Source organism: Ammospiza caudacuta, chromosome 8, assembly GCF_027887145.1.
Source record: "Ammospiza caudacuta isolate bAmmCau1 chromosome 8, bAmmCau1.pri, whole genome shotgun sequence".
NCBI lineage: Eukaryota > Metazoa > Chordata > Aves > Passeriformes > Passerellidae > Ammospiza > Ammospiza caudacuta.
Window position 1 is genome coordinate 30,403,851 of NC_080600.1, and position 25,876 is coordinate 30,429,726.

Sequence of the window (25,876 nt, forward strand, 5' to 3'; positions counted from 1 at the left end):
GACACAGGCACAGAGATGAAGAACTTGCTATGCTCTGATTCTGTGTATTTCAGTGCTTAATCATAGTCATTAAAAAAATGCTTAATATGAATTTGCTCAATTTCAATTTCTGTAAATTTTCTGTTATGCCTTTCTCTGCAAGATTAAAAGACGATTTTGTATATTCTGTTTTCTCTTGAGGAAAGTTACTAATGCACCAGTCATGGTTGTCTCAGGACCTCTTTGAGATAAGATCAAATTCGCTTCCCATAAATATTTCCCTCCATCCCTTGAGCTATGTTTGTGACTCCTCTCTACACACCCTGTAGTTTTTCAACATCCTCTTTAAAATGTCAACACCAGAACTGGACATGTCATTCCACTATGCAGGAAATGTGTCAGCATCAGGTGAGCAGGGCCAAATAGGGAAAAAAAACATTGCAGTTCTTGTCTGCTGGTGCATCCAAGGAAGGTGCTCACCCATTATATCACCCTTGCAAAGTATGTTGAGTTGTTTTGTTGTTATGAACTATAAATATAGTTCACACTGGTTATTAGTGTTCTGTTCCTCACTTCTTTAGGTCAGTATTATTACATTTCACTTAATGAAAATGGAGTTTGTGAGATGGGCCAAACTTTAAGTGCAAAATCTGTAACTACCCTTATTGATCTATATTCATCAAATCACTGATGAGGAGCAATTCTATATTTACCTCCAGCTCCCTGATGTGATACCCCATGGGAAGGTGGACTAGGACTTCTGCAGGCTCAAAATTTCCTGGTTCTAATGAAGGGCTGATTCATGTTTCATGAAAACACAAGAGAAGTTCTATTTAACATTGGTAAAGAACAGCTTTATGATCGTGAAAAGAAACTGTAGAGTGATGTGTGAAACCCCAATGGGTGAAACATTCTGATAATGTTCTCATGCTGTCAGCTAGTGGAACATTTGCTACTTCCATAACTAGAATTTACCCCACCTGCAGCCTGCAACTGCTTTGTGCTAGCAGAGATTCCTGCCACCAATTTATCTGGATACCATAACCAAGCCCATCCAAAATAAGACAAACTTAGGGCTCAAGTTTCTCATGTACCCATCAGTGCTTTGCCTTGCAAATTGTCTCAGTTCAGTCCAATGAGTTCTGTTCATTATCTGGGAAAGAGAACAGCTTTACTACAAAGTGTGGAAGCCAAATTTCTGGGTTTTTTTACTATCAAAACTACACATGAAGACAGTCCTGAAAACCCTCTAGTGGTCTATAATAACATGAAGATTAAAATGCTGTCTGTTGCATAGAAGCCATGGATTGCAGAGCATTATATTCTTGAATAAAGCTGCTGCCACAAAGGCGGTGTCTTGCTGACTGTATTATGCAGAGAATGGATGTCAAGCTTTAAAAGACTCATTGAACGGAAGTTGAGAGCAATACAAAAAAAATCTAAAGAACGTAACTTTCCAGCTAATTTAACATTTTTTGAAACTGCTGCTGTGGTTTTCCTCACACAAGACATGTCATGCTACTGCTGCTGTTTTGAATAGCTTTGTAGAGGGTGGACAGGGCTTCCAAGTGATGTGAGGACCACCAAGGAAGTTAATGGAAATAACTCTTCCTCATCTGTTCTGATGCAAAGACTTTCAGGAATCTGGTGAGAAACTTAGGAAAAGGTTCAGAACAAAGAAAAGAAAGTACCGCTTTATTAAATAAATAAAATTGTGTAGCTTATTGCTTCAGCATATCTGAGACACAAAAAAGAATTATGTTAATTCAAAACATAACCTATTATTAGTGAATTAAAAATAAATGGAGGAAAAGCCTTACAGTCTGAAAATACAACCTTACTCTGATATGAGACATCTCTATATCATAAATATTCAGAGTACATTTTAGGGAAATTACACTGTAAGTTTCCTCTGTTTTTGTAGCCTTCCCTTATAGACCTGCTATCAGTAAAGATCTGGAGATGAGGTACCAGGCTACATGGACCTTTCTTGTGTCCCACTGCAGCAGTCTTACAGGGCTACACACATTCCCTACATTACCAGTCAGCCTCTAACTGCTTCTAAAGTTCACTCAGATGTCACTACAAGGAAGATGGGAGTGATTTGCTGACCTGAGTCACTAGAGACAAAATGAGCTCAAACGAAAGCTCACCACACAGGGAAGCAGACTCAATATTCACTGGTGGGAAGCAACCACGCTGGTAGCAAAGAATCAAGGGCTGGATAAAATCAAGATATTGGCAGCAGGGTAACAACAGGAGAGCAGGGTAGGAGAGGCACTGCCCAGCACACACCAGAGTGTGTGGGCTGCTCATTCCTCAAGGGGAATGGTGCAATGCTGGGGTCTGGCTGAAAAGTCCACTCCACACTGGATGAGGTGAGCACAGAGAGAAAAGGAGGGTGGAAGAAATTGCTCTCCCTCTAAGAATCCTAGTCTGCCAGAAAATCAGCCTTACATAGAACAGCCATTGAGAATTATACAGAAATATGGACTTGGTCCTTTAATTCAGTGTTCTGTTCTCCAAGAGCTATTTTTAGGTGCTCTTCACTAAACATCACTGTATTTTCACACTACTGTTTTTCTTCCTTCAAACTTTTCTCCATACTTCATTTTTGGCTACAAACACATTCTGAAACCCAAATGAAAACCATGCTGTTTTGCACCCCTCTAGTCAAATAAAAAGATGACTGAAAAACTTCCTTATAAAATCTTTTTCCCAGCTGTGACTATTTGCTAAATAAGAGAGGATTTGCTCCCTAGTGGAAGCAAGCACAGAAAGTTAACTACACCCAGTTGCTGTGCTAGATTGCAAACCCTGGGTGACTCGCAGGATTCGTGACTCTTGGATACTAGCAGTATTTTGGGGAATGAAGTCCAGGTGTGCAGCAATTGAGTCAGTGTTAAGAAGCAAGGTGTGCTGGGAGCTCTGAGTCATTGATAAAATGCTTCTGGTCATTGAAGCCTAAAATAGCTTTGGTGGAATATGAGTTTAGGCGAAATGAGTTTGAGGCACTTAATGGCAAAGTGCTATTGTCAGTCTAAGCAGCAATGCATAAATAAAGTCTTGGGTATTGACCCTACTTGTCAGTAAATCCAGGCTTTCTGAGCTACCTCAGGTGCAGAGGTTTACCTCTCCAATGCACCTCTGTTCAATTTTCTCTTAGGTCTGAAGGATCCAGCTGTGTATCTCTATTGCTTACTCTGAAGCAGCTCCTGATAGGAAGGCTGCTTCAGAAGATAGGGTTCAACTCTGACTTAAAAACTCTAATCAAGTCAGGGGTCTTCAGACAGCTTCTGTTCTCAGTTATCTCTGTGGAAATTGAGCAGCTTTATCAAAACCAGCTGATAGTTTAAGAGCAGAATGGTGGGCAGCAACTGCTCTATGTGACTTTGTCTTCTAAATAACCTTCCTTGTGCTGCTACTAAATCACTATATTCCAGTTCAAAGAGTACCTGAAATCACTGGTTCTGCTCTGCAGAACCAAAGGAGCAGCAAAATTCAGAGTATTCTTCTGGATTGTGTTTTACTCAGTCCAGCACTTAATTAAAAAGAAGAAGAAGAAAAAAAATTCTAATCATTAAAAAATAAACAAAACTAATTTTGTGAACATTGGACCTTCACTTCTGGTTCACAGACTGGTGTGGGAGAAGAATGTTGATTTTCCTCTCATTTTATGCTTTAAATTTAAGGGTGATGTCTTTACTTTGCAAAATGCTTGGGCGATGTATGATGGTAGAACAAATTTTATTTTCCATTTCTAATTTTATCTGTGACTAACTCCGTACTTTACCATACTTTTCTGTGTGTGGTAATTCCTGGTGCCATATGAACAGGATTAACCATTTGAAGCATGATAAATCCATCAGTCAACTCCCAGATCACTGGGAATTCTGAGTCAGAAACTATATTGTATGTGGCCTTTTAACAGTAATAGGAAACTTAAATATAGTTGGCTTTTAGAAATGTATTTTTTCTAAATCAATGACTTTCTAGGAATTTTGATCAAAAGTAATTGCACTTATAAAATCCTTTTTTTTTCATCTGTTTCAATTTATTGCCACTAACTTATACTGTTACTCTTCACAGAAAACATGACCAACTGCCTTCTTAAGAGAGACTCTTCAGCTTATACCCAATGCAAGATTTTGTGCGATAGGTGAAAAATCAATTACAATTATTTTTTTGGTCCTCTTAAGACATTAAACTCTTGTGATGTAAAACCTACAGAATTTTCCCCTTGATCTGAATATTCCTGTGAGGTAACTAACTTTGCACAGGCCCATAACAGTAAAACATTGTCAGTAAGCCTTCCTTTTCAAATGAGCAGGAAAACTTGCTTAAAGCACCTTCCATCTCTGAATGTATTTTCCCCCTCATAAACCTTGAAGTGCTGCAGCAAAGCTGGCTCTGTCTGCACGCAGCAGCCTGCCTGTCACTTATGGAAAACTCAAATTTCATGTATCAAGAGCTTGTGTGAAAATTGCTTTGAGTGTTAATTGCCCAAATGATTCAGCTTTATAAGAGCCTCTCTTATGTACTCAAGTATGTCTCATAGCACGCTGAGTGCCAAACTCCAATAGAGAGCCAGCTGTGCTTTGCTCCCAGATGTTTGAAGAAGATAATTTTTACCCATCATTTCAAGTCCTCCATCACAAAATCATGAAAATTTTGTTTAATGAAGTCATTAATGCACAATAGCATATTTCTTCCTCTTTTTTTTTTCATGATGGTCTCCCTAGAATGCATGCAAGTTTGTGTTGGCTTATAATTACAGTAGCACATTGTCAGATTAACTGTGGTGAGGAGATAAAACAAAAGCCATCAGTTCTGCAAAATTAAGACTCTGCCAACATAATTTAGAAAGGATCAGAACCCTCTGCTTTCAAAGATGCTGGTTTTTTGCTGTGTTTAAGGTCATTTTCATTCTCCAGTTTACCTATTGCAACATTAATTTTTCCTGGAAGCCTAACAAAAAGTACACTTTAGCTCCAAGTGTTGGATTCAAGCCTTTTCATAACTTCTCTTCATGCAGATCTCCCTTTTCAATGTGTTCATTGGCCCTTGACAAATTTACATGAATGTTCTTTTGTTTTCTTGTTTTTGGTTCTGTTTGTGGTGTGTTTTTTTGAGTCAAGTTAGCTGAAGTGAATGGTATTGAAGGGAAGGGACCTGTGTTAATTTATACAAGCTGCTTGTGGGCTGAGGCAAACCTCTGGACACAAATAAGAAAACAAAGCTTTTACAGGGACATCTTGCCTGGACTTTGCTTGTCAGTGTGCAGGTGCAGAGAATTTCATGGAGAGGTTTTCTGTGCTCTATGGTGATAAAATATTTGTGAGAGCCACAGCTTGATCTTCACAGCGAGTGATTGCCATCAATTCCTGCTGCTTTCTGACTCAGCTGTCAGAAGATATTTCTCTTAGATTTTGTTGTAGCTGAGTTTGAACAACCACAGATAAAGGGGGCTGGGTTAATTCAGCCTGTCTTTGTGGCCATGCTGCTCTTGAATACAGGGATATAGCTGTGTTTACACAGTGAGGTGCTAGGCAGGCAGAATGAATTCACTTTTCACCTTCCCAAGGTACCAGGGAAAACTCATTGGTTTCCCAGGTCTATGTGTTTGTGTGTTCACTCATCAATACAGCATTTCAAGATCATAGGTTGCTCTGGTTTTACCACACCTGATCCCATTGCTACAAGTTATGGACTCTGCCCAGCATCTGTGGCCTCTTTCTGCTATTGCCAAAGTTAATGCAAAGTCCATTTTTGCTGTTTCAGCTGCAGGTAATAAGACCCTCTGGAAAGCATTTTGTCAGTAGCTGATGACCCTCACAAGTTGGTGGCAGATGTTGGTGTGGGGGTTACTGATATCAGACACATGAAATATCAGAGCTCCTTGTGACAGAGATGGGATGAAGCAGCTGCTCTGTTACAGAGCTTCTGGCTCTCAAGTGATCCAAAATTAGGGCATAAACACCTGGGGTGTGTATTAATTCCCTGATAATAACAATTTTTAAAAATGGTAGAAATAATGGTAAAAATAATTCTCTGATCTTGCTCAGAATGGTGTTACTGGGAACAGTGAAGCAAAGCTTAATTTTCTCTATTTGGGTTTAGCATTAGACTTTAAGAATGGACCTGTGTGTGTTCTGCAACCCAGCAGCTGGAGGAGAACGCTCTGTGTCTTTGGAGGGATTATCTTATTTTACTCCTATCACGAATTTTGCCAACCAATTTTTCTATACTGCAGTCAGGAAAAACCTCAAAAACCAACAAAGAAACAAGCAAAAAAACCCCATAGCCTCCCCCTCTTTATTGAAATCCAGGGCAAACCAAGGCACATGCAGAGGCATTCCTTATGAGACAAATGGAATTTCTCATCCTGTTTTCCCAATTCATTGTAGACTCTGCTGTCTTTTTGGCTGGGAATTCCAACTTGAGAAAGATACATACTAAATATACAATTTTAGGAAGCTGTACAGAATTTTCTCAGCAGTTTAATTTGCCATAATAAAATCAATAAAATGAAAAAGAACACTTAAAAGGTGGGAACTTTTGTCTGGACTTGGAGCTAGACAGTGAATGATTATATATATTTTCCCATCTCCACCTTAAATACAATTCATAGAGAGAGAAAGGGCAAGACCCTGGAAGACACTGCACAAAAAAAAATGTTTATTAGCTAAAATGACACAAACACATTTCATGAATGTTCCTGCAGAGGGAAGATGAAACCAAATATTAGTTTCTTTGTGCAGTCTTAACAAATTTTACTGCACAACACAGAACTGCTGGAAAAGAAATTGTTTTAGTGAATAATGACCTCTATTCATCTGGTTGATTAAAAATGCTTTTTCTTCATACTGATTATTTATTTACTCTTTATTTCAGAGAAAAGATAATTATAAGGAGTTCTGAGAATTTTTTTTCAGAAACAATTCAACTTTGGCCAAGAATTTAGTTTATAGGAAAGATATTGTTTGATCCATGTCAGAAAAATATTCTGGTACTGTTTTCTTTTAAATCTTTAATGCCCCTATGCTTTGGGGAGGCAGTTGATCTTTGGGAATATGACCTTCACTCACAACTATTCCATTATGTTCCTTACCAAAAAGCCTGATTAACTGGAGTTTAAAAAAACAATATTTTCACGTTTTAAGTTTTTTTTGTATGGGAAAAAACCCCACCACAGCCAATACAACAACACTCTCTTCTCTCCCCTGAAGATTGTATCCATGAAAAGTTCAGCCAGAGTCTAATAAGAAAAATCCTAATCCTATAGCAGGAGAGGATGAAAACAGGACTTGAGGGCTGGAACAAAATGAAAAAATGAGGACAGGTTTTCAAAGCTCATGTGACTTATACCTGTGAGTAAGGCTAGGAGTGAGCTGACTTGGTGGGTCTGATAAGGTTTGAAGTAATCTGATCCTGAACTATTTGCTCTTATCCTTGTGCCTGTAATCCATTTTTCATTGCAGTCAGAGAAGCTGCAGAGATCTGGTTAAAGTTAAGCACAGCTGCCAGATGTTTCTTTGCAGGGAAGGAGGTGAGAGAAGTATTGAACAAGAAGAAAAAGAGAAATAATTCTGTGGGGGCTTTTGGCAAGAGTTCAGCTTCTTGCTGTTCAGGGGAATGCACTTGCTCCTGATTCTGTGCTGTGCCTTCCATTTTTCATTTTGCTTTCTTGCATCCTGGTGTCAGAAGCATCACTCATGTCATGCATGAAGAAAGACTGAGAGAGTCCTGAGCTCCCTTCACGGAACAAGGGTCTTTATCTCTTTACCAGAAAACTGAGAGATGTAATAATCTCTGATTCTTCAACTTTTGTTCTGCTAGGTAAGTTGTGCTGCTGCTGAACAGAAGGGAATAGAGGTATTTCTTCTCTATGGAAGAAATTCTGAGCACAAGGCTACATTTATGCAGAACATTACATGAATATGAGGAAAGGTATGGAGAGCCCTGAGGGTCTCACATGCATTTGTGAAACAAAAAACCTATCAATGGAGAAGAAAGCAAAAAATTGACAATAAAGAATGGCAGAAAGTTTAATTGAAATACAATATAAAATTTATGTTAAATATGAATAACAGGGCTTTATTAAAATCCTATTGATCACTCCATTAGGTGTTAGAATGAATAAAGGTGATTGTTTCCAGTAACTAAGAAGGTGATGCTGAGTTGCATTTCATCAACATACTCATATGTCACACTGAGAAATCCTTCCAAGTGAATTTGGTAGCAATCCCTCAGGGAGATTAAACACTTTGTTTACAAGGTACTGGTAAGTGAGTGACCATTCAGGTGCTCCTGGTCATTAAGCAAACATCAGAAATTAAGAAACATCTCTGTGTATAGTCCTAGCAAGATTAGTTGCTAAGGTGGGAAACCTTTCTTTTGAAGCTGAAATAGAAATGTTAATCAAAATATTTGCTGGGAGACAGATTTATTACTTCGAGGTCTTTCTTGATGTAGTCAAAATATCTTGTGCTGAAGTTTAGGTTGATAGAGTAAGTATGAAGCAAATCACATGTATGTGTAAGGTGATGCTATGTGATGGCACTTCATTCTGAAAGCTCTTATTTTCATGTACTGCCCTTTATCTGCTAATCTTTTCTTTATTCACCTCTGTTTCTGCTGTAAGATTGTCAATAACTGGCCATCCATTAAAGATTCATTTGGTGTGAGCACACTTTGATAATTCCTTGGCAGTTAGCCTGTGGCCAGTGTCCATGGAATTGCCATGCAGGGCCACTGGTAACAGTAAAAGACATCACAGATTTGGGCTGCCAAATTGGAAGCACCTCCAGTAACACTGGATCCTGCTGTCTGATGTGGTACCAAGCCAAGGTCCAATTTCCACAGTGTGCTGGCTGATAATGAAGGATCTGGTTTATAGTCTTCAGTAGCATTTCCTCTCTGCTTATCTTTGCTTCAGCATTAGAACATTGCTGATGAACCATTTGGCTGGTGCTGGCCTCCAGTCTACACATCAAATCCTATGGCACATTAGAGGCCCATTGGAATAGTTTCTGTACAGATATCAAAACTGAGGTGATCCACTGTCCTTCTGGAGCCTCCAGGTTTGACCCCTTTGAGATAACATCTTGACCGAATAACAAATTACCTAAGGAGCTTTTTTCACTGACAGGAGTGATCTTTGAAAAAGGGCTTGGCAGTGGCAAGATTGTTAATGGTTGGAAGTGATGATCCAGCAGTATCATCAGCCTTATCAAATCTATGATTCTATTCCAACACTTGTTATACCAGGCATACCCTCTCAATACTTTTAAACTGGGGATGTATTAAGATAAAAGATAAAAGTTGCATGGAAAGCAATAAAGAACAAAGCAGAAGTATTCACATTTGGTACCAGCTGGGTGGAAGGCAGGTCAGCCAACAGCAAATAGCCATCAGATGTTTACAATTTGCCCAGAATTTTAAGAGTGCCATGCTTTAGATTACAGAGCAGTGCACAGGTCCACACCAACATCCACAGGATAATGTTTCTTCAAAGAGAACAATTGTTTGGTTTCTCATTTGAAGGTTGACTCCTTCTTAGATCCATCAAAAGCTTCTCTGGCTTTTTAATGCAAACACCAGCAGTATATCTTTTAGGGTTTGTATGCTCTATTAAGAAAAATTCTAGCTGACTATTCCTTTTTGATCTATATTCACATGAAAGTAATGTAATTGGCAAGTCTAAGTTTATGATGTTTTGAAAAAGAAGAAAAATACAAGAAGAGCCTTTTAAATGCTAAAAATTAGAACTTTAATTATAAAGTTATTAATTTCTTTTATTTTCCATTCAAAATATAGTAGATTTACACCATCAGTGTATTAATAGCTTTGGTAAATACAAACATTATAGTCAGCTTTAACATAAAATCAGCAGTAAGCTTTGGATGCTCTTTTTTTCCATTCTTTTCATAGCAATGCTGCAATCCAAACAGACTTAGTATAACATATCAGCTATTTTCCATTACACATACAGTTTGAAACAATAGAAAAGATGTAAAGGCAAGAAGTTGTGCTGAAAGATCAGCACTTATAAAGACTGCATTTTAATTTAATGTGTTTCTTTCTGACCTGTATGGAAATACAATTTTTTTTGCAGGGAGGATAAATGTCATGAATAAAATGCTTGTCCCATTGAATGCAGTGGGATTCTGTCCCAAGGGAATGGGCATGTAGCATAAAGATTCCTTATTTTAAGTTGCTTACAATACTACTGTCCTTAATTAGAGAAGAATCTCTTACAACAAATAACTAACTTCTTTATAATATGGTTGGAATTTTTTCTCACCATCTATGTTTTATTTTGATATTGTTATCTTCCTTTATATACCCAAATTTCCAGACATCAGATGTGAGTCCATTGCTTGTTCAAGTATTTAGTACTCTGTTCTGAATGAGCTGCTGCTGTGAGGCTTCTGCACTTTCTAAACATACAAAGATTTCTTATGAGAAGAACGAGAGATTTTAGAAAATGCAATAAACAGCTTTTAATACATTTAATGCGAGTGTCCTCTTGGTGTGTATGTACCATCATTTTTTGATTGGATTTGCACACACAAGGAATCCAAACATCTCATTTAATTCAAAGAAAACATCTCATAAAATTCAAAGAAATTTGTTGTCAGCAGTTACAGTCAGCAAATACACTGATTTATCCAAACAGCAATATCTATTTTATTTGAAGAAAAACTTCTCTCCATCCCTATTGACATCAGATTACCTTCTCTTGCTCTGCACCTTTTTACTGATTTTCTCAGCATCTTGTCTCATTGTTTCCTCTGTTCTGTAAGGAATTTGTGCAGGCTTTAAGTAGTGCAGTCCTTTTCTGGTTATCCTGGGACTATAAATGTTTCAGCACTTTGTCTGCATTCCTTGTTGAAAGAAAATAGTCATTTTTATTTCCATGTACTGGTGTACCCCCGTGATCCCTAGATTTGATTTAAGAGAAAACTTGATGTTCTGAGAAATACCATAGTCCTATTTTTAATAGTAGTCCAAAGTGATTTGGTCATGGTATTCTAAAAAGAAAAAAAATTACACATCTGTATATCTCTGTATGTCTTGTTTCCTTGACAAGTGCCTGACTAAATTCTCCTCAGGTCTGTATTAATGTGCAGTGGCATATGGGAACTGAGGAAAACCTGGAAGAGCAGAGGCCAAGCCCCAGAAAAATGCACCCCAGGTCCATGGTCTGGCTGGCCAGATACACAATTGGGACTGAATTCTTTTGGACAGAATTACTCTGCTGAGCTGTAATGATGCTTCAGAGGCTGAGATGGGCAAGCAGTCATGTTTGTGCAGGGGGGGACTGTCAGTTATGCTCATAAAGTCATTGAAGAAATTGAGCTCAAGACGTTGAGATGGAATGTCAGAATATTGAATCTGTGAAAACTTTTTTGAAACACTGACAAAAAGTAATGGTTTAAAGGAGATAAATTTCCCTTTGCAAGGGATTATTTTTATCAGTGAAAGAATTTGAAAGCTTTATGAACCCTCTCTTAAAACTCACTAATGTCACCAGAAATACTATGTTTAATTTTTGTAATTTCCATGTATCTTAAAAAAAATATCATGTGTTCCTACAGGATCATATTTATTTTCTGCCTGCCAACTTCAGCAAATATTGGTCATTTTGGTGCACTGCTTTCCCATACATCATTGAAAAATGACTTACTTATACTTGTAAATGTGGACCTGTGACTTCCTATGCAAAGTGGGATTCAACAAGTTTTCACAGGGCATTAAGGCATGAGGACAAAATCAACTGGCTTGAGGGATCATCATAATGATGCCTTGTTTGGGGAGAAACATTGGAGATGATCACTGCAGATTAATAGCACTATATTTAACAACTACAGAACTTACAATGCTATTTTTAGACCTGTTTTCTGTAAAAATGTGGCATATGTGATCACTCTGTAAATCTGTCTCAGGTCAGATTAGTCATGTTTGCTCAAATTTGATGTAGCATTGGCAATCCAGACCTAAAACCCTTCTGAAAAATTTTATTGGGCAGCACAGAGGGGCAGAGCAACTTCATAGATAAAAATAGGTAAATAACTACATAAGTAAATAGCTAATCCTTTGCCATAGAGAAGGCAGTAGAGATCCAGATGGGAGCTGAGGGAGTGCAAGGAAGAACAGCAGCCACAGCTGAGAAAATGAGGCACCAAAGAGCTGCAGGACAACAGGCCACAGCATTAGAGGGACCCCAGATGTGGGGGAAGCAGAATCTGTTTCATTAATTATCCTATTCAGGCAGCAAACTGTAAAAATCATTTAACCATCAGTGATGAAAAGCTACGGCTGCCAACTGAGATGTGTCAGCGTTGTACATAACGTTTGTTTTAGCACAGCATGCTGCTTGCAGAGGGATGTTTTGCTAATTAGTTGTTAAAGTTATAGGAAGTTTGTAATGCACTCTTTTTACAACTAAATTGAATGACTCAAGACAGTAGAGTTATTGTAAGAGTAAAAAACAGCAGGATGAGGCCATTAGAACGTGCCAGTCGCCTGATATCATGAGGTTTCTTCATTACAAAGCTAAGTTTTTCCTGAAGAAAACAAAGAAACAGAAAATCTCCACAAACCATTTCTTCTCTCTGTTGAGTGTGCTTGAGTAATTTCTAAATACACAAGGCCCTGAAACCCAGAAGGACACAGTAAAGAAATAAATTCACTAAAACCACAGCTCATGACAGAAGTGCTGCTTCCCAACTATTCAAAGTGGCTTGTTACCAACAGGGAAGCTGTTCCTGAATGCTTGGACTGTCTGTCAGCCTAGATAAATAGGGAAAATGGGATAAAGACTGTTAACTAAGCTACAAAGAAGAGATATAGTCAGAGACCAGAAGCTGCTTTCAGTTGAGATTTAAGGGAAGCAATGACACCAAGTCTGAAGTTGACTGAACTGGTAAGAATTGCCTGAGCTCCGCTGAGCTCATGCTATACCAACAGAAAATATGGCCTCTACAATTCCACTGTGGCATTTTGTCTAAATCATAATTTAAAAGCTCACACCCACACCAAAAGAAACACCAAGTCAGGTTCCCATGTGTAACAGGTACAACACAGGTGTCTAATGAAAATCTGCAAGCTCAACTTGCAAAAGCCAGAATTTCATGACTGAGAAGAGAGGCAGGAATTTATTCTCTATGTCCATCACACTTTTCTGTTAAGTCAATTTTCTTTAACAGTTATGATAATGTTACACGTTCTGAATGTATGAAAGGGGACAAAAGGCTGGTCGTCCTCTATAGGTCCTGCTAGGGCTGGAGGAAAATTCTTTGGTGTTCCCACACTTTTTGTGGGAGATGCAGCAGAGCTCAAGTCACCCCAGTTATCTTTTTCCCAAAGGAAATATTTATATTTTTATTGAACTGGAGGATCAAGGGTCTTCAGTTTTATAAACTCAGTCTTACAGTTAAGATCGGTGATTTTGTTTCTAACACTTGTCCTAGAGAAATAAAATAGTTCCTATTTCAGAAGCAAAATGATTTAAAAATTATTAATATTTTAAACTGATTAAAATATTAATGGGTCTAAGAAGGAGATAGATGCATAATATCAAATATTTCAGCTCTGTGTTTTGTGCATTTTATACTGCACTAGCCACAGAATACAATGTGGTTCTGCAATGGTAAGTTACAGAAAGTATCTTAAGCATTTAATAAATTTGGCACAAGTTTCACATTCTTTGGTTAAAATGCTAACGCATGTGGATTAACATTCAAAATTAAAGGTATTGGGATTCTAAAAATAATTCAGAGTTCATCTTCTTCAAGTACTGACCAAAAACTGAGACTGTGATTGAAAGACAAAAATATCTTCTTTCTTCAGTTGGGTCCTCAGAGTCTTACCTTGCTCAGATCTCTTACAGCATTTTTGAGGCCAATGTCAGTAATGAACACCAGAGTCCAGAATCTTTCCAGAGCTTTGGTGCCAAGAATGAGCACAAGTGATCAGCAACAGTGTCTTGAAAGCACAGCTGTAGATGACTTTATATATAATGTACACACATAGATCAAAGCATAGGAAAAAATATATCAGCTTGAGCAGAGCTCATCAGTATCTTGTTATCTTGCATTTCTCCACCTCTATTTTCAGTAGTCCAGGACACCATGACAGCTGTGGATGAGCAGGTGCAGAGAACAATTATCCTATTTCTGGAGGTAATTGTGGGCTTCAATTAGGAAGCCAGCTTACTGGGGTAAATAAACTCATCACCGTTGATTCTTAGGTGAGGAATAAGATCTTTTCATGTGACCCACCATGAATAATCTATTTATTTATTTATTTATTTATAATAAAGCACTGGTGTCAGTGTAATTCTCTGGTCTAGCATACTGCAAAGGCTACACAGAAGCCATACAGAGTGAGAAATAAAGCCAGTGGGAGGCAGATGAACAAGCTTCTTTATAGTGACAGTCATAAGGTTGCATTTGTGAAAGATGTACTCATATCTGCACCAGAACTGCATTCCTCTCCCTGCAAAAATCTACAATCCTGCTGGCAGGCACTCAGAGAATTTTCTAATGCAAAATAAATAAATAAATATTCAGGCAAAAATATCTTACATGGAAAAAATGTAGCTGAGCTCCATTGTTTCAAAGGGCCTGCTCAAACCAGGATGCTTTACCTTTTAGTATCTATCTACTTATGCATGTGTGCAGAAAACCTACAGACTAATTGGAATCATATTTGTACATCTACTGAGTATTGTATACTATAGTGTAAATTCCAACATCTCGCAGTTCTCAAGCTGCCATGCAGAGAAAGTCAGTAATAAATCCTTCACTCTTACCTTTACCACGTTTTCCAAGGTTTTATTTCTTTGAAGTGTCTTTGATTTTTATATATGTATAAAATTCAAATATTAAAAAAAGAAATCCCAGTGTAAATCCCCCCGAAAACCAACATAAACTCCCCTGTGCCAATAAAAATGCACATTTAAGTGGATGGGAGGGGATATCTGGGCTATAGATTTATTTTTTTCAAGCTAGATCACCATTATCTAGTTTAATGTTTGTTCTGTTACCATTTGAAATTCAATTTCAGGTAGTTCTTCATCATATCAGAATAGGATGCATCATTAACTCTAAGAGGATGTTTTCATTTGGCATCTGCTATTTTCACCAAATGTCAAGGCTTGACATTTGCTATCTTTATCTGGTTTTGGTGTATCACTCATACTGAGATTTTGTTTCTTCTTATCTGATATTGATTTCAACTGTGACCAGCTGTGTTGCTAATAAAATCAACAGGCAAGTATCTGGCATTTAGTTCTTCACTGCTAGAGGAAAAGAAACAACCCAGTGATAAAAAAAAAAGTAGAGAGATACTTTTCAATTAGGATGCTCGCCTGTATCCTCGTATTATCCACCTCTTAGTACTTCTGTTGATGTTACATTTCTGATTGATTCCCTCGGGGAAGTCTCCATGGAAATCCTTGCCTCTCAGATGAAATATTCCTTCTTGCTCTCATCCACTGCCTCCTGGAGAGCGGGGTCGTTCTTCAGAGCGGCGTCGGCGCTCTCGGCGAACTCGGTTCCCTTGGCCTCGTTGGTGTGGTAGGTGCCCTTGTGCCTGTACATGTAGCGCACCATCACCACCAGCAGGCAGATGAGGACGAACACCACGGCAGCAATCACACCTAGGGCAAAGAAACCACTTAAATCTATCACCAGTGGTAAAACATGAGAAGTGTCCCACAGCCAGACATCGTGACCTGAGTTGCTGGGTAGGGAAAAGCCCATGTGTCATAAGGGGTTTGCTTGTTGCAGAGTCAGAACATGCTACAAAACCCAAGGTGGGATATAGATACTACAGGAATACCACAAAAATTCTCACTAGCTTTCTTTTAAACCAATGGCTTGATTTGATTGAACATATTGGAGCTAAAAGTTCATTTCAAAATGAGGAGAAATCAAAGAACATAAAGGGAAAACAATGGGTTTCTTTCATCCTTCTGGTAACATACACCCGGGTTGGGGGGTGCTGCAGACAACCCAACACTGCCTTCTCGAGTGTTCTCAATTTCAGCAAATGTTCAGGACACTGAGCATTTCATAGGGAACATTAAACAAATAGCAAGAGCTGTGGAACTGCTCTATATTTGCAAGCTGCCATTTCATTCTGTGCTCTAATTAAGAAAGTTTGATTGTAATGAATGTGAAAGTGGCACCTGGCAGAAGAAAGAGTTCCAGGTAGATCTTTCTTGTCCTCTCGATTAATTTCCAGCTATGTGTTGACTGGACAAAAATTTCTATAGATGACCTCAATGTGTGTAGGACTAAATGGTGAATGGAAACAATCCTAGTGAAAAAAAGTAAATTAATGATCCTTTTCCACTGTGAAAGGTAGAAGTCCATTAAAAGTTCATGACAAGTCCATTCTTAAAAGACCTACAAACTCTATCCCTTTCCTCCCAGATCAAATTATGGACTTAAAAATTCTGAAAAAAATTAAGTATTTTGAAGTTTATTAAACTTGTGTGTCTTTTCTAATTTTTTAAACATTATTTTTTTCATGGATCCAGAATATGCTTATAAACGTTTTTGCTGTGATTCTGTATGAGTACATGATACTGAGCTGATTCTATATTCATATGAATCCAGGAATAAGCCAAATATTAAAGAAATACACAACAAAAAGAACTTGAACAGAACATTCCTAGGGCTTCCCCTGCTGTCAGTGTGTGTGTGGGGTCATTTCTTCTAGAAGTGAATTTTATGTTTTGTCAGAAGAATTGCTCCCTGGAAATGCCTACTTTTCTGCAGAGACAACGACAGGAAGGTGGAGTACCCTTTTTCTGCATCTTATATTCAAGATAAGTGGCAAGAGTGGGTATCTCCAAAGCTTTACGTTTATCAGCATCAGTAAACTGAGTGTTGATACCCTACTGGCATAAAACCATAGGAATAGACAGAATATTAGCAGGGCAAATAAAGATTATAACTCTGTCTTTAAAGATATAGTATATATAATGCCTTAACATTATCCCCCAGATTTCATGGTGCTTGGTTCTGGAAGGTAAAGTTACTGCTAGCAGAAATGAAATCACTTATACAAAGAACTTCAAGTTGAAAATAATATCATGGTTGCAGCGTGGGCTTCATCAATTTTTAGGACCTCAGTGGTATCCCTTGACACAAGAGGCTCTAATAGGCTTTAGATGTAGGACAATATTAATAAGCCTAAGGGACTAAGTACAAATCAATTTACCTGCTTCTTGTTCATAGAAAGCTGAAATTAAAGTTACAGAAGATGGGACCTGAGGGAAATATAGCAGAACCTCACCAATTTGCACTAATGATTGGTATAGCCCCTTGTGAATGACTGAAATTAGTGTGTTAGCATGGAAATGAACAAACACAATAAAAATAAAAAGACAGGTTCACTCCGTGAACGTAGCTCTGCTCATTTATTCTGACAACTGTATTTAGTTTAAATGCATGAGAGAGCTTTAATGGAACACCAGGAAATAGAGTGTGGTGAATTCTGCAACAATAAAGGGTCAGCTGGTATGAGCTAACATCGCTCAAATCAAAGGTGCTGCACCAGCTCTGTGCGGAAGGACAAGCCTGATCCAGTGAATACTGAGCGAAATCAGAGACTGACTTTTCTGCTGGACTGCTTGGTATTTTGTCCTAAAATGGGGAATGGATGAGGGTGGCACTGCTCAGTGTATGGTTTGTGCTCATTATCTCATCTTGTTATCTTGCCAATAGCCCCTCTGGGAGCAGATTTCCCACTGGCCTAATTAACTCTAATTGCGCCGCTCATGTTGTCTTGTCAGCAAAGCAGGGGTTTTACAAAATGCAAGAAATCAACAAACCTGCTGGTTTAATTCTTATGGTGCTGCTTAGTATGGTCTGCTACTCACCTCCAATAACAGCCACATCTGCTCCAGCTGTGGGGCTCTCCACTTCTCCATCTATAAATAGATTAGAACATAAAGAAGTTAATTATAAAAACGAAATTGGAGGAGCAGTGACTGTACTGGCAGTTTTGTATTATTTTAACCTTTGAAACTTGGAACTTAATCAATAGATCTTGTTAGCAAAAGACAGTTATGAAAATTCACATTAGAGTTAGCCTTACTGTAACAGTTTTCTGCCATCACAGCACTGGAAAAGAAATAGCTAGCACATTATGCAAACTATCATGGCCCCCAGGGAAACACCTACTGTGTATTATGAGCACTTACCTGTAACATCCTCCAGTGAATGCTTAAATTAAGAGCATTTAGGTACTGTGATTACTCTCAGAAAGGTAGTTTTGCGGAAAAAAGGTTGATGTCTATTTATTTTCCCATTTATGGCTCTTCAGAGCATTGTCTGGATCTTGATTTGGTGCAAATTAATCTATATTTATTGATTTCAATTAGTATTTATTTATCCGCAATGTCCTCTTTTTAATCTTTGCATTTGTTTTCTTCTCAGCTTACATTTGAAATCACGGCAAGCCTCTCGTGTGTGGTATGAAACACAGTCCCCATGTAGAGTAAGTCTGAATTCAGTGCTGATAAATCAAATAACATAATTGCATTATAATTTATTTAAAATTTTATTTAAAATTTCCCTTTGGTAAATGCAGAACATAGAAAAGTTCTCTGGAAAAGGTGAAAATGTAACTCCAAATCCTTCCCTAAAATGACACTATAGTTGATACCTGAGTTGCCTTTTGCTATATCAGTATATACGATTCAAGGACAAAACACTATCGGCAGTTCTTTCCTTGCTCATGTTCAATCTCTAACATTAGTTTGCAACAAACTAAGAAGAGCTGAGATTCAAAGCATCCACCTCTTCTCAAACATGGAAGGTGCTTTTTTTTTAGAAAGTAACAGCGCTTTTCTCTCCCCCAGAGATCCTTCCCACATTTTCTTTCATCTTTATACCGATGGAAAGATTGAGCACATCTTCTGTAATTTAAAAACTCTTATTATGTCTATGTCTGTTCAAAACCCACGTGCTCAGAAGAGATTAATTGCCTCAAGGTCAAAATGCTCTATATTTCTTCACTCACCAAATACATGCTGCACGCAAAAAAAGCAGCAAACACTTGAAGGTGTGAATTCCAAAGTGCTTCCCAAGCCACACAGCTTGCTGCCAAACATTAATTCCAGATCAAATTATTATCCCCTTAATTAAAAAAAGGTTCATGAGTAACTCTCTGCTCATACCTGGCATTCTTAGGTGCCTCTCAGATTCAGATAACAAGCCTTATCTCTAGGACTTGCCATCACAGTGCTTTTTGATAATGGATTACAGTATCATCACTTTGCAGAAAAGTCTTTGTTTCCATCTTTCTAAGTTTGCAGCAGAATGCAGGCTTCTCCCACCACAGCTCCCATTTTACTACAAGAACCAGGGCCTGGCTACTTCTTTGTGTGTCTCCTTTTGGCCACAGAACAGGCTTGCTGTGCTCCCAGACCTCCTTTGGCTGCATCAGTTGGAGTGCCAGAACATTGCAGATACCACCAATGACCAGACAGACAGTCAAGGTCTGCTCCCCAGATCAGTTTTGGAGCAATGTTGATGTAGAGCACAGAGACACCTCTTAAATCCTGTTTCACTGTCTCTGAAATATCACTTTGTCCAAAAATAGCTATGTGATTCATGGCAATGTTACAGTACTGCTAGGCAGGTGTGAAAGTATCAGTGTTGTTCGAGGTTCAAGCAGTGTCATCCTTCCTGAAATATGGCTGAGGAGCATGCAAGGCATGTGGGATGGAATGGGACCATCTTCCCTGAGCAGGAGTGAAACAGTGGCTGCTGTCCAGAAGGGAACCCGTGCTTGGCCAGGAACCTCAGCATGGCCTCTCTAAACTCAGTCTGTGTGAGAAATACAGTGCATTCCTGCACTACTGAGGACTGAACCTTCACTTTCTCAGGCAAAAAAGACATCCAGCTTCCTGAAGGAACATTTAGCCCAGCAATGGCTTTGGTCTTCTTGTACCTTCTTTATTCTGCTCTTCTTCACATGCAGAGTGCTCAGAGGTCTGTGGTTCAATAGCTGCTGTCGAAACTGTTTTGTTTCAAGGACACCTTTTGTGTTATCTGTTGCTATATTGTCATGGCAAAACTTCCTCTCCCTGTTATATTGGCCCTTGTCCAGCTACAATCTGGTTCAGAAAGTGCTTGAACATTGTTGTTATTTACTGCCACTGGTTACCATGACACACAGAAATCAAAAGAGTGTGGGGAAACATGCTTTTCATAAAATTTCTGGCCATCAGAATGAGTTGACCAAATCAAGAACAGAACACACAAATCAAATTGTCTGTTGCTGGAAAGTATGTTTCTAAAAGCCAGAACGATAAGAAAGAAATGCTTTTTTGTCATGACCTGACATTCATCAAATTTCAGTTTTGCTCATAAACTTACAGATAAGGAATTTTTGCAATAGAATGACAATTGCTACCTCTCTCATTCTCATCAATCACATCCTGCTGAGAAGGCAGCAGCTTGTGAAAGTCCCAGAAATACTCCTGACTTAAATACTGCAGGCAGATCTCTGGCTTTGTGCTTCAAGGTGGCACAGCAGTTCAACTGACTTGTATGTTCACAAAGCCAGTGGTGACTCATTCCTGCTAAATTTGTTGGTAAATTTGTTAAACTACCTCCTTCAGGTGCAATTTTCCAATAAAAATTGATTTTTATGAATTTCAGTAGTTCTCCTCCTCCCCCTAGTTTTAATCTATACCCTTCCATTTTGGCTAAGGAACACTTGTTTGAAGTGGGCAGGTCCAGCAGTGAAAATCTTTGCTTGAGGTTCAGCACTCTCCTATTCTCATTATGCACTTTTCTGATAGTTGTAATGATTTCTTTTGTTCTATAAATTGCAAATCTGAACCACTAAAAGCCATAAATCACTTCCTGCCCCAAAATTATGACACTGACTTTAAAACAAATTTTTTGTTTAAATTTTCACTTTCTTTATATCTGAGCTTCATTCAAGTAAATCTTTCCAGCTCTTTACAATGCCAAGGACTAAATGTGCTTTGTAGATGGAAAGTGAGGTTTTGGCATCATTTTGTGACACCAGAGAACAGGTCTTTAAGGAAAACACAAAGTATAATGGCAGTCCTGATAAAGATGCAAGACTTATCAGTGAGCAAGACTTCTAGTTTAGAAGCCTGACCATGTTAAGACATTCCAACTGACAAGCTGTTCAACTTACATGGTGGTGAGAAAGGGCATATTCATCCCCCAAATACTTTCTTCCATTCAGCATAGAAAGCTCTGAGTTTAGATCTTGCTCCTTGCAGGAAACAATACTTTTAAGTGATTCTGTGGTTATTATTTGTGACACATAGAATAAACTTGTAGAAAGCTTCAAGCTTTCTAATTTTCAGGCATCATTTTTGCCTGCTGAATTAGTTTCCAGAAAATAAAATCCAGTATTTTTACTCTTGATGGTTCTGCATTCAGGACCTTAATCAACAATTTAAGCACCTACATGCTTAATTACAATGGATTTACACGTGGGAAAAGCATGGAAGGAAAACCGTATCTGCAAGGGGACCCCCATTTGGCACATTTGACAGGAATGCATGGGAATGACCCTACAGGATACATCTAATCTACTGGTGTGAACTGACAAATCTCTACTGTGCAATCCACAAGGGCAATTTGATGGTGTAACTGAAGACCTTACCCCAGACTTCTCAAGGCCTCTCCAATTTCCTAAGATGAAGTTCCAGGCTGAAGCTGGCAGTGAGTAGAAAATGAAAAGCCAGAGATTACAACCCACATTGTCATGGTTCCCATGCAGCCGTGGGTGATCCTGCATCTGGGAGTTTGTCAGGCTGAGTGAATATACAGATATCTGTCTGTGACAAGCAGCTCTGACAACACAGGTTTCAAAGCCACTCGACAGCAGTCAGGCAGCACTGCTCCTGCTCCTGTCTTTCAGGATCTTCCTACCCACAAGCTTGTGCTTTTGATTCTTAACAACCCCAGCATCTCTTATCATGATGCTCCATTCGGTTACAATCTCAGACTAAGCCTTGGCTGCTAAATTACACTCAAGTAGGTCTTTAAGTGCTTTCTTTCGCAGCCCATTCTCTCTCTTGATGTTCCTGTTCACTGCATGAGAAGTGGTTGAAATTTATTCAATGTGAATGAGGGTTGAAATCCTTATGGCAGTCATTTCCTTCTCAGGGCTTTCCTAGGCATGCAGGCTAGGAAACACACAGGAAGATTTCATCTTGAATCAACTCACCTAATCACTTTATGAAAATCTGCTGCTAATGGGACTTTCCAGGTGAGGAACAAGCCACCCTTACCTCAGTGTACCCAGGGATCTGCTTTGCAGAACCACCCCAAATACTGACTGAGTTGTTGCAGGCAGTGGTGTGTAAGCAGTCTCTGTCTGTAGGCTGAAATGTGTCTTTAGAATTTGGCTATTAAATGTTTAATGGTTTTGTCTTAAACATTCCTACTATCTATCCATGCATGTTTAGTAAACAAGGGAGATGTTCAAATTGAATGATAGCTCATGAATCCAGTTCATGGTTCAGGCCAGATAGAGATGGAATTCAGAGGAGGGTTTTACCTCAGTATTGATTGTTCTTTACTTCTTCCATACATTTGAAAAATAACTTTGGTTACAACAAGACAAATGAAATACAGTTTACTCAGTAATACAGAGTCTAATAAATTTTTGTCTATTTTCTTGGCTTGTATCAATTGACCTAGCACAACATACCATAATAACCTTGCCTCATTTTTAAAAAGTTGTAATTTAAAAAGAGAACTGCCTTTTTATGTAAAGAATTTAGGTGAGGTTCTAATTGCCTACACTCAAGATGGTACTCAGGTATTTGATTTGGTTCAGTAAACATTATGAACTTCTGAAAGCACTGAGGAGTATATGGAGTCCACCAGGCAGCTTTTGTAGTTGTTAAAAACCTTTTTTGTAACTACTGCAATTTAATTTTTTAAAATATTCTTTATATAGAAATGTATTTATCATAACTGTTCCTTTCCAAGGGGCTCTTTTTGTTCTTTGTAAGCTCTTCTGCAGCTATGGTTCCTCTTGTCTGGAAAAGCAGGTCCTAATGTGTCCCTGTTTCCTCCACTGACGCAGGACTTTTCTTATCACACACTTAGTATAGAAAAACTAATGAAGTCTTAACACCTCGATTGTTTATGCAACTATGGTATGTCCTCCTTGCCCTTTGGTTTATATTTGTGCCTTGCCAACACACTGCATTCATGAGAAAATCATTAATCTATTAACCTCAGCACACCAATTTAATTTACAAGCTATAGTTAGAACTGGTTCACTGCAGCTGCGTCTGTAAAAATGAGTCAAACCAACTTCTGAAAACTTCATGTTAGAAATATGTTAATTGCTCAAGCTGCTCTCTGGCCCGTTACAATATCAGATGCATCACACTGAGGCCATTCTGAGTGAAAAAAAAGTCATTACCTATTTTAATATTTGCCAGTAAGTGTGCAGTGCCCTGCCAGAGCTGGCATCTCTTGTCCCTAAGGGTCATCAGCCTGAACCCATCAATTTGACATATTCGGCTGAAAAAGTCATCACCCTCTCCCATTAGACCATGAAACACATTAAGGCTGCTCTTTCAAAATTAAGGAACAGTTTCTCATCTGTCAATCTGGAAAAGAGACAGAATAATTTGGCTGCCACTTGTATACGAAATTATTATAAGGAAAATAATGGTGTCATATAACAACAACAATCATATGATCTTTTGGACAAGTAAATGGATTGTGTTGAAAATGAAAGTTACATCGTGCAGATTAAAAATACCTATGAAATTAAGGGTTATTTTTGTAGTGGGTCCAATTCTTTGTTATCCCAGCTAACAAGTACTTTGTCATTAATTCTAAACAGACTAAGTACAGTTTCATTCAAATAAAGGTCTGTTCAAGATTTTTGACACTTTATAACACAGAAAGGATAAAAAGCAATTATCAAATTAGTTTAATTAGATTGTCACATAATTTTAATCTCATTTGATTCTAGTATACAGTGTTAGCAAAATAGTTTTTCACCATTCTAAAATGTTATGAAGTAAATAACAGAAAATCTGTTTTACAATGTTTGCAGAAATAATGTTTCATTCACACAGTTTCTCCTTCTTTGGTGAAGATGAATTGCTGTTGGGTCTTGGGAAAAGCAGAGATGGAGAGACACTAAAAGTCATCTTGTCAAAAAAATAATAGTATGATATCCCTTAATGATAAGAGGGAAAAGGAGAAAATATTAATGAAATTTGGGAAACTATTTTAGGTTAAAAATAATAAGGATATTTTAAAGGGAAAATATATTCTATATTTTGAAATAAAAAAACACATATCAAATTTAAAAAGAGGAAAAAATGTGTATTAGTTTATAATCCTTATAAATTAAGGATTATATAAACTAAAAAAAATACAGATTTTTTAAAACTAACTTTTCCATTTATCCCCAAAAAGAACTGAAAAAGAACTGACAGTGCCCTCAAATTCCCCTTTCACAGTTTAACAGTTTGAACCATGTACTTTTTTTTTTTTTTTTTTTGTTTGTTTGTTTGTTTGTTTGAAGTTACTGGAGACTTTAACTTCATTGCTCAGGGTCACTGAACCCTGAGAATTGCCACCAATTCTGATGGCAATTAAATCCATCTGGCAAGTGTATTTAAATGGTCAATGCCTCCTTAGAAGTAATATAAATGTTGCAGTGACACGTGTTTGCTGTGCTCCTATGGCAAAGCTGCTCAGTGTCTGAAGACCAAATGTTGCCTTTTTATCATACAAAGGTGCATGAAGTGTGAGAACCTAGAGGAAGATCCAATCTATTGAAAAAATGCTACATGTGGCTATCTGGAAGTTGTGTCCTGTTTTGTCTGTTTCATATGTATAGTTACATCACTGCAAAATTTCCTTACTCTTCCATGAAAATAAGTTGATGTAACCAGGCCATCATTTACATTTTTCCTCTATAGCTGTCACAGCCAGCTCATATACAACATCTTCCTGGGGAAGATAAATTGACCTGGAATTGTTTCATTGAAAAAGGAGTGACAAATGGAGTATGAATCAATCTGTCTCATACAGTCCATGATCAGGACATTTTCCTGCCTTTGCCTCTCCTCCTCCCACCTTTCCCTCTTCCTTAGGGCAGAGTACTCCTTTTGAGGCTTTATAATTGAGAGGGTTTTGAAAGAAACACTAAATATCCAGTGAATTGGATGATTCTTGCTAATTTCGGCCTGACTTTCCCCCAAAGTCAACAATTTTAAGTTCTATTCATTTTTGTTGAACCAAAATGGGAACAAACCAGCCATTTGCTCCTTCACTGAGGTCAAAGCTGAAAAGACAGGAGTCGCTGGCTTAACTGATTAATCATTGCAAATTTGCAGATGACCATAGGTAATCCAAGCAGCTGACCACAGACATAGTGAAAGCCCATCTCATGACCAGCAGCTGATAATTATCTTATAATTCTCAATAAACAGTTCATGAAAACAGCATACCCCACTGATCTAAACTTTTCAAGTTAAAAACATAAGCATAAAGATTTGAGTCAGAATCTTTTAATGAACAGTCAGAGGCCAAGAGATCTTGGAGTAGGTGATTATTCTTCCCAGTCCCTTGTGTAAGTGGTTACATGAAGCAGTAAGACAACTTAACTGCTAAACTGCTTGTAATTATTTACCAAGACAAGCTTTTAATTTGTACTAACAGGTCTAGCAGCCTCAGACCAGACTCTCAAGCCTTTTGATTGTTTCTTAAGAGGATAAGGTGATCTCTGTTTCTTAATGTTGTTGTGCTTGATTTTATGATCAAAATAACTTCTAAAGATTAGGTTTTGGTTTACATTTGAAACATACCCTCTTTTATGGACATGGCACTAAGCA

General features: G+C 38.1%; 1 protein-coding gene across 1 annotated transcript in view; it reads right to left on the reverse strand.

The window, feature by feature from the left end:
* Window positions 1-9,788: 9,788 nt before the first annotated feature.
* GYPC (glycophorin C (Gerbich blood group)) overlaps window positions 9,789-25,876 on the reverse strand; it is a 33,111-nt gene continuing 17,023 nt past the window's right edge. Inside the window, exons 2-3 of the mRNA XM_058809951.1 lie at window positions 17,882-17,932; window positions 9,789-15,649 (exon numbers count right to left, since the gene is read on the reverse strand). Coding sequence (XP_058665934.1) covers window positions 15,453-15,649; window positions 17,882-17,932 — 248 coding nt within the window. The 3' untranslated portion in view covers window positions 9,789-15,452. The remainder of the gene's footprint in view (window positions 15,650-17,881; window positions 17,933-25,876) is intronic.